Here is a 9,934-nt window from a genome sequence, read left to right on the forward strand (position 1 = left end):
TCTCTCCAACATTAGGGTCAGTGGTTTACACTGTGTCCTTGCCTCTCTTAAGGATCCGAGAAAAGTTGATTTTTCAGTCTGTTCAGCTTTTTACCTGATGAAGATCAAGGGTGACTTTCAAGTTCCCTACATATAGAACCAGAAGCTAGAAGTTCTGAATTACTTTTTTAAAATGAAAAAGTTCATGAAAAAATAGGAGATATATATAAAATTTAAAAAAATAAACTATACGGAAAGGAATACAATGAAACATTTGTCTCTTTTGCATCCTAGACTTTAGTTCTCCAGGCCTTTTCTGTAGAGAAAACCACTTTTCATAGTTTCATGTATATTATTCCATAGGTAATCTCAGCATGCACAAATTTATGTATATATGTAATCTTTTTGTCAAAAAACCCAAATATAACCATATTTAATATATACTGACCTTGTTTTTGCTTTTTATGAGTTCATGTCATATCAGCACACAATCTATTTCATTCTTTTTTATGGCTGCAAATTATCGTGTTAGATATGTATGTCATAATTTATTTAACACCCCTCACCTTCCCATGATGAACATTTATGATATTTCCAGATTTTTAATTAAAATTAGTGTAGCCATGTATATGCATCTTTGCAATGTGTAACTATATTTGTGAGATATGTTCCTAGAAGTTATCTCCTTAATATTAGTAAATACATATAATTTTTATGAGTATAACAGGAGTTTTTTCCCCACACCTTTAGAAAGAAGCCTAAGAAGAGAGAAAACGGAATTGGATGTAGAAGGTCAATGCGATTACTAAATGTAGATCCTTCAGGAATTTCATTACCAGCAACTCCAACCCAGCCAGCATTAGTAGCAGATGAAAATGTAAGAAAGAGTGCAAAGACAATATATTAACTCAATAAAATACTGAAATTTTTTTGAAGTGTTTGAAAATCAACTAAAAGGTCATTATGTTTAATTTGTACTTTATTAATTTAATATTTGACTATTGTATGGTTTAATGTGTAAGATTTCTAAGCCATTAAAACTAGGTTGGACTCTATTTCTGCAGGCTTACCGGTTGCAGGATCGTGGGTAAATAACAACCTTTCTGAGTCATGGTTTCCCCTTTTTTAAATGGCAACAATAATAGAAACCTCAACAAGGTGTTGTAAGGGTTAAATGAAATAGTTTCTCTAAAGATCCTTACATGGTATTAACAGCTTAGTAAGTAATAAATGGAGTTAATATTATTAATAAACAATATGTGTTAATAGTGATGGGGGTTCCTTGCTATAGTTTAGTTTTATACTATTAGTGAGTGGAAAGAGTATTATTTACCAAATTTATTGTCTAAGATTATGATTATATTTTTTTATTCAAGAACTTCTACCGTTTTTAATACTTTATATCTAAGAATGGTAAGATAGCGCTAATTAAGCTGGCGATTTGGGAGCTAATTGCAAATTTAGGTGCTATGGGAAGAATAGCTTTCAAAGTTTTTTGAAGCTTTCACTCATAATTAGAAATATGTTTAGATTGAACTCATTACACATACACACAGACAACTGAAACAAAACTTTTGTGAAATGATAATTAACCCTTTCTACATGTAATGTTCTTTTGTATTTTCTATTCTCTTCTCATTCACCAAAACACTGGTTGTGACTTTTTTTGGGTCACAAAATTTTTTTCTTGTGAAGACTTTTAAGAGATATACTTTCTTAGCAACTTTCAAATATATAATACAGTATTTTTTAAAAATTAAAAAAAATTTTGACAAGCAATATTGTAGATTAGTTTCAGGTGTACAGCATAGTGGTTAGACATTTATATAATTTATAAAGTAATCCCGTTATTACTCTAGTACCACCTGGCACTATACATAGTTATTACAATATTATCGACTATATTCTCTATGCTATACTTTACATCCTTGTGCCTATTTTGAAACCAGTTTGTACTTCTTAATCCCTTTACCTTTTTCACTCAGCCCCCCAAACCCTGGTTGTGATGTATTAAAATAATTTCACGACCCATGGGTTACAACCTGTGATTTAAAAAACACTAGCATAGAATAATAATGTTGAATAATGAAATTGAACTATCTAAATCAATTCTCAGCAACTCATTATTGACAGTGTAACTTTAGATAAGTTAATTTCTCTAAGTTTCATTCCAGTGTCTTTAAAATGTGATATCTCATTCACTGGATTATTGAGAGGGTTAAATGAGGTAATACATTCTATTATATTACAAGATTCGTGGCATTCATTCATTGAACAGCTATTTTTGAATGATAATGTGTCACTCCTGTTGTTGGTATTGAAAGTAAAATAGTGAAAAACCTCAAGCTTACATTCTAGAGTAGGGTGACAAACAACATTTTTCTCTTTTTTTTTTTTTTCATAACAGCCTTTATTACCTCCTGGACCTTTAGAAATGACTCCTGAAAATCGAGATGACAACAGTGAACTATTTAAAGGATTTCTACATACTTGGGCAGAAGTGAGCAAGGTATCACTTGGGAGGGTTTATTAAGCTTTTAGAATCATGTTAATGAGATTTCAGTACATATAGTAACATTACTTTGATCTCTCCCATTGTTACAGACTAGTAGTAAGAACACAAAGAAGGAGTTACCTAGCATTAAAAGGTAAGTTAAAATTCCTTGCCTTTGTTTTACATTTTTGAGATCTTTTAAGTTATAAAAACTTTATACCGTTACAGGAAATTTTGAAAATGAGGTGAAAAAATTAACCATGATATTTCCACCTTAACAACTGTTGTTTTTGTTTATTTCCTTTAAAGTATTGCCTTATACAATACCACTATGATATAAGCTTCATGAATGCAGGGGTTTTGTCTCAATAACCAGAACAGTGCCTGGCACATGTATATATTCATTCAATTTTTAATAAATGAATGACTCCCCATACATTTTTACTCATGGTCTAATGTATGTATAATTTTGCATTATGCTTTTTCATTAACATTGTGGTTGCATGCTACTAGAGTCATTAAATTTATTGAATAATTGTATAGGCACTCCATTGAATAAATGTATTCCACTGAGTAGGTAGAATTTACTTAACCTCCTCTCACTCCCTTGGTATTTGGAGTGGTTTTCTATTTAGTTTTGTGTGTTTCCATGTGTGCGTGTATTTGTTGAAGTATATATGTATGATGGCAGATTATTTTCTTAGAATAGATTCCAGAAGTGAGATTAATGAGTCAGACATCATGGACATTTTTATAGCTTTAGTACACATTGCCGAATTGTTTTCCAAAATCTTTTTTTCCTTCTGAAAATCTTATGTGGACTTACTCTGCCACTAGCAACATATATGAATGTATATGTTTAAATGCTAGCTTTTATAGGCGAAAAATAGTACCACATTGTTTAATTTTATTTCTTTGGTTGCTAAGAGGTTGTATATTTTCCTACATTTATATACTAATTGTGATTTTTCTTTTTTGAGTCATCTTTTACTTATCTATTGAGTTTGGTTTTACTACTAACATTTAACTTTTTTATTTTCTCAGCTATAAAGCCAATTTGAGTGGCATGGTCATTAGTGAAGATACTGTTTATAAAGTTACTAAAGGTCCAATACTCTCTATGGCTCTCCACCCATCAGAAATTAAAACTTTGGTGGCAGCTGGGGCCAAATCTGGGCAAGTTGGACTTTGGGATTTGGTAAGTTATTAATTTTTTGAAGATATTTAAGTTTGACTGAAGCCAGTAGTCTGTAAGAAAATAGCCTAGAGCTATGTGTTTATAGACGTTACTTATTTTTAGTTTTGTGCTTTGTGATTCCAAATTTTAGAAATCTGGAGGAATTTAAATTTGCTTTATAGAACTTTAACATTTTTAGCTTGAATATCGTTAGTCATCTGGGCATAAATTAACTGCCAGGAGACTTTATCACAACTTTAAATGTATGATGAAAAGATCACACAAAGTTCTTATTTTTATAATTATGTTTAAAATACAGTTTATAAGATGGATCAAAATATCTTCCCAGGGATCTCCTTAGGATGATTCAGTCATTTTTTTAAACTTTTTTTAAAAGCAATTAAAAAATTTTTAAATTTAAAAATTTTATTAAAGAACAGCTAACATACAATATTGTATTAGTTTCAGGTGTACACCACAATTATTCAACATTTACATACCTAAAGAAGTGATCACCATGATAAGAGCCCAGTCATTTTTTGATGAGTCAGAAACAAATATTGAATTTCATTCGTTGTACATACAATTCTGCATTGATTGCTTTCAGTGGTTACAAAGTCGAGAAAAGCTAAATTAATGTTCTCTGAATTTATTTTCTGATTGGGGAAGTAGAACAAAGTTCTGTTAAGTACGATGAGGACAATTAATGAAGATGAAGAAACTATGGTGACTTGAAGCTGGTTGGGGTTAATAAACAGATTTTGTAAGTGAGAGGAAGAAATAAAAACTAATTTTTTTCTTATTTTGGTAGCAAGGGTTCTCCCTTATTTTGATAAGATGTGAGTTGGGGGTAGGTAGGAGGTGAAAGGATTTGGTGAAGAAAACCAAAGCAGAGAAGTAGAAGATGACTAGAAATAGTATAATGTTGTAGAAGCTAAGCGATGAGTTTCAAGGATGGGAGTTTGACAGGGCTTTTTGCAGAGAAGTTTAAAAGAATGGGAACAGAAAAGGCCATTGGTTTTGAAAATAGGGCACTATTAGCGAGTTGAGAGAATAGCTTTAACGTTGAAGTAGGGAAGGAACACAGACTTTAGGAGATTAAAAAGTATGGACTAGTGGAAGAAATGGAAGCAATGGATAAAGACTGTTGAAGAACTTTGAAAAGGAAAAAGAATTAGCATAGTCAGCTGAAGATCTTTTCACAGGGGTTTATTTCTACAGAGTTCAAGACATGTAAAAAAGTCCCTTTGACATGTCTTTTCTGGTGACTCCAAAAATCTGTATTATTAGGTCTCTGTAGTCCATATCTCTGTCACCCTACTAATTTTCCAGGATGCTTGGCTGTCTCATTAACGGATTGAGCAACTCTAAAACCAATATCTTGGCTGTCTTGTGTTCATACCCCAACTTCCTAGTGAAAAAGAAAAATTAACTTTATTGAAGTATAATTTACATATTATAAAATGTACAATTCAGTGATTTTTAATAAGTTTACTAGGTTGTGTAACTATCATCATAAACCGGTTTTAGAACATTTTCATCATCCCTGTAAGATTCCTCATGGCTACTTATACTTAATTCCTGTTTCTGTCCTTATCCCTAGTCAAATGTCTACAAATTTACTCTTTTTGGACATTTCATGTGACTAGAATCATACAATATGTGGTCTTTTATGTTGGCTTCTTTCTGTTAGCATGTTTTTAAGGTTCATCTGTACTGTAGCATGTATCTGTACTGCATTTTTTTTTTTTTTTTGGCTGAATAGTATTCCATTGTTTGACTCTACGACATTTTATTTATCCATTTATCACTTGCTAGACATTTGGGTTGTTTCCACTTTTTGGCTATTCTGAATAATGCTACTGTGTATCCATTTTTCTGTGCTGCTGTGTGTTTTCATTTCTCATGGATAGACATCTGGGCTTAGAATTGCTGCGTCATATGATAGGTAATTGTTTAACATTTTGAGGAACTGCCAAACTGCTTTCCAAAGTAGTTGCATCATTTTATATTCCCATTAGCAATGCATGAGGGTTCCTATTTCTCCACATGCTCATCAATACTATTATTGTTGGCTTTTTGATTATAGCCTTTGTAATAGGTTTGAAGTGTATCTCATTGTGGTTTTGTTGCATTTTCTGATGACTAATGATGTTGAGCATCTTTTCATGTCATTTGGATATCTTTGGTGAAATGGCTATTCAGTTCTTTTGTCAATTATTTATTAGGTTGTTTGTCTTCTTACTGAGTTAGTGTTCTTTATATTCTAGATACAAGTACTTTATCAGATATGTGATTTGCAAATATTTCTCCTAGTCTTTGACTTGTCTTGTCATTTTCTTAATGCTGTCTTTCGTAGTGCAAAAGTTGTGAATTTTGACGAGGTCCAATTTATCAAATTTATTTTTATGGATTATGTTTTTGATGTTGTATCTAAGAAATTGTTGTCTAGCCCAAAGCCTGAACGATTTTTCTCCTGTTTTTTTTCTAAAACTTTTATAATTTTAGCTTTCACATTTAGTTTGCTGATCCATCTTGAGTTATTTTTTGTAAATGGTATGAGATATAAGGGTCCAGGTTCATCTTTTTGTATGCGAATATCCAGATGTCCCAGCACTATTTGTTGAAAAGACAATTCTTTCCCAGTTTTTCGTCTTAACTTTCTGTCAGATTTATAGTCTCACCTAGGATTAAAAGTTGAGTTATCATTTATTCAGTTATCCATCTACCCATTTATTCCACACTTATTGAGTGTTTTGTGCTAAGTACTATTCTAATAACTCCCCAGCCATTAGACATGTGGGAGCAAAGACTGTCCCTTTTCTCATAGTTTAGAATTTAGTAAGTTTAGAATTTATTAGCAAAATTGACATTAATGAAATAATTACCAACTATGTAAATTACATGTTTCACAAGTGGATTATATACTGAGATTAGTGTCATGATGGAAAAGAAGTGTTATGAAAACAAATAACAGGGGAACTGGCCTAATTTGGAGGATCAGAGAAAACTTCCCTAGGAAGTGAGAATTGAGTTAAGATTTGAAATCTAGGTAAGAGTAAATCAAGTAAAAAAAAGGAAAAGAGTGTTTTAGGCAAAGGGAACAGCATGTCAAAGGACCTTAGGTAGGAGGGCGCATACTCAAGGACCTGAAAGAATGTCTGTGTGGCTGGAGCATAGACAGCAAAGGAATGAACAGAGGGGATGAGTGGAACAGGAGGAAGCTATAGCGTTGGGCAAAGGCCAGATGTGTATCTTTATAAGGTTGTTAAGAATTTTGGTTTTTATCTTAAAAGCAACTAGAAGCTATTGAGTTTTAAGCTAGGTCTTCCCTTCATTCTTTATGTCTAGTAAAGTTTTTTAATGGTTTTGCCACTTTTTTCCATCTTTACTGCCACCATGTTGGGGCAGGGCCCCATCTTCTTTTTTGGGATTACCATAATGCCTTCCCTGGTACTTATACTTCCAGTTTTCCTATTCAATTCCAGTGCGCACAGATAGTCATTTCTAAGCTCAAAACAAATTGGTCCTATACTCATTTAGGTTTAAAGTAGTTAAAGCATTTTTAACCTGGTACATTTAAAATGGGGGATCCTTGGAATTTTCCCATAGAATGAGCAAAAGATAAGTCAGAAAAAAATCACAGCAATAAGGAAGAAATATAACTTAATGCAGTGCTCTTCAAAAACTAGCCACCAAGGACAGAAACAGATTCTGCAGCCAAACTGGTGGTGGGGGCGGGGCACAGCATGGTTTATCTTCTAACATGCCCATCCCCCAAATTCCATACTGGTGAACTGACCAAATCCTGAAAATTTTCACCTGTATTTTCAAAACTAGAGAGAAGCACACTGAGTGGATATTTAGATTTTTCCTTTTTGGAGTGAGGAATAGGAAAATGGCTGCTTGGGAGGAAATGGAGAAAACAGTGAGCAAGTGAGAGAAGTGAATAGTAGGATTAATTCTCTGCAAAGGAAATTTTTTTGGTCTGTGGAGTGGTATAAGCCAACACCTCCCTTCACCCCCTGCTACCCTCGGCCCCAACCCTGCCGGATAGGTGGTGTGAATCCTGGTATAAAATAACAAAATCTCAGAGACTAGGAATTTTAGCAAATACTGTTTCAGCTGGAACCAACTGTCTGCCTCTCTCTTCCTGCCCCGTCTTTCTTCCGGGCTACAGAAACGCCTGTCCTTTTATGAGGGAAAACGAACTGGTATCAGATATTAGGAGAAAGAGTCAATATGTTATATCAGAGCAACTAGCATAGACAGAGCAATTCATATGATGACATGAAAAATGATGTGATGACTGGACAAACACTTGCAAAAACAACAGAACCTAGTATGAAAAGACGGACCTAGAAGAAAAACATAAGGAAATGAAGGAAATTCTCTTCAATTGCTCCGGACTGTATAACTGCACTGTTTAGTACAGTAGCTACTAGTTGTATGAGACTATTTTCACTTAAATTAATTCAAAGAAACTTCAGTTCTTCATTTGCACCAGGCACATTTCAGATTCTTAATAGCCACACATGGCTAGTGGATATTATACAGGACAGTGCATATTACAACATTTTTGTCATTGCAGAAAGTTCTTTTGGACCGTGCTGCTGTGGAGCAGGTTAATAATATTAATTTGGTAAAATAAGACTCGGAGAAGATGATAGAGCAACAGGATGAGATGAAAATAAGGAGATTAAAGAACTAAGAAAACAAATTGAAGATCAGTGAAATTAATAAATTAGATAAAAGCAAGGAACAGAGTAGACATTGACGAAAATTAAATTACAGACATTAAAGGAAAGATCTGAAGTAATATCAAACACAGGTGAAAAAAGCTCTAAGAGATAAGCCAATAGTAAAGGAAAGACCATTAAAGATGACCCAACAAATGAGACAGAAAATACATTCAGAGAGAATTTTTTTGAAAAGACAGAATTGAAATGGCAGGTTGAATGTGTATATCGGGTTCTAGGAAAATTTGGAACTTGAGGTAGAAAAAAACATGCAAAGGAAAAAGCTGGGCTTACCTTGGTTTTTTTACAGCAACATTTCATGTAATTTCCACAAAGTTCTGAGGGAAGGAGGTGGAGGTATTGTCCCAGAATACTTACCCAGCCCAAGTTATTGTTCTAATGTAAAGGCAGCAGATATGTATTCCCAACATGTGAAAAAAACAAAAAATTCAAGATCTGTGAATTCATCTGGAAAAAAAAAACTTTGACAGGAAATCTTATTCAATTACGAGTAAATCCAAATGAAGAATTCAGGAATGGAGAAACTTGACAAAAGAATTGATGATGAGCATTGAGTCCTTTAAATGCAGAAGTCATATTAACCATACAAATTATGGTTGCAAAACTGGATGTGAATGTTATCAACCTGGACAAAATAAAAATAACAAAATATAGAGATGGAGAAAGAGGAGATTGGAGGAGAAATAAGAATAATTTCTCAGTGAATAGGAATCATCTAAATTTGAGAGTTAAAAAATAAAAAAGCATAATGACTACAGCTACTTTGTTTTATACTTTTTAGGAGATTTCTCTTTCAAAGAAATACTCAAAGTCCAATCATTCTTTCAGCCTGATTTTCTTTTATTATTTTGAAATATAGCTAAATTTAGTACTAGTAGTAATGGCATACGTAACATGGTCTTATTCTTTCTAAATTTGTCATTCTATCTACATAAGCACGTATAAAGATAGATGTAAAGATCACTTATTTTAAAGATAATTTTGGATTTGGAGTGATGTTTTTATTAAGTGTATTGAGGTAACATTAGGTAATACAATTATAATTTTCAGGTGTACATTATAATTTGACATGTATGTATTCTGTTGTATGATTACCACCCAAAGTCCAGTTCCCTTCAGCTACCATATGTTTGATCCCCTTTACCCTCCCCCAACCCTCTTATATTTGACCCCCTTTACGTAGTCTACCTCTTCCTTCCTCCCCCATCCCCTACTCTCTGGTAACCACTAGTCCATTGTTCATGTCTCTGAGTCTCTGTCCTGTTCATTTGTTGCTTTTAGATTTATATCCCATATATAGTGATATCATGTGATTTTCAACATGATATCATATAGTGATATCATGTGATTTTCAACTTTTTCTGTCAGGCTTATTTCATTTAGCATGATTATCTCGAGGTCCATCCAGGTTGTTGCAAATGGCAGTATTTCATCTCTTCTTAGGTCTGAGTAATATTCCATTGTATATATGTACCATAGCTTCTTTATCCAATTATCTAATGTAGGATACTTCGGTTGCTTCCA

The 9,934-nt window shown here is 33.1% G+C and overlaps 1 protein-coding gene across 6 annotated transcripts in view; it reads left to right on the forward strand.

Moving 5' to 3' along the window:
- The window catches only part of WDR76 (WD repeat domain 76), a 101,413-nt gene that overhangs the window by 22,630 nt on the left and 68,849 nt on the right, over positions 1-9,934 (forward strand). For all 6 annotated transcript variants that reach the window (XR_895622.2, XR_002779159.1, XM_011355025.2 and 3 more), the window contains 3 exons: positions 2,387-2,488; positions 2,584-2,627; positions 3,518-3,671. Coding sequence is in view for 4 of the 6 variants with exons in the window: in XM_011355025.2 (XP_011353327.1) it covers positions 2,387-2,488; positions 2,584-2,627; positions 3,518-3,671 (300 nt within the window). In the remaining 2 variants the exon portion in view is untranslated. The remainder of the gene's footprint in view (positions 1-2,386; positions 2,489-2,583; positions 2,628-3,517; positions 3,672-9,934) is intronic.

The sequence above is a fragment of the Pteropus vampyrus genome, unplaced genomic scaffold (genome assembly GCF_000151845.1).
Source record: "Pteropus vampyrus isolate Shadow unplaced genomic scaffold, Pvam_2.0 Scaffold19, whole genome shotgun sequence".
Lineage (NCBI taxonomy): Eukaryota > Metazoa > Chordata > Mammalia > Chiroptera > Pteropodidae > Pteropus > Pteropus vampyrus.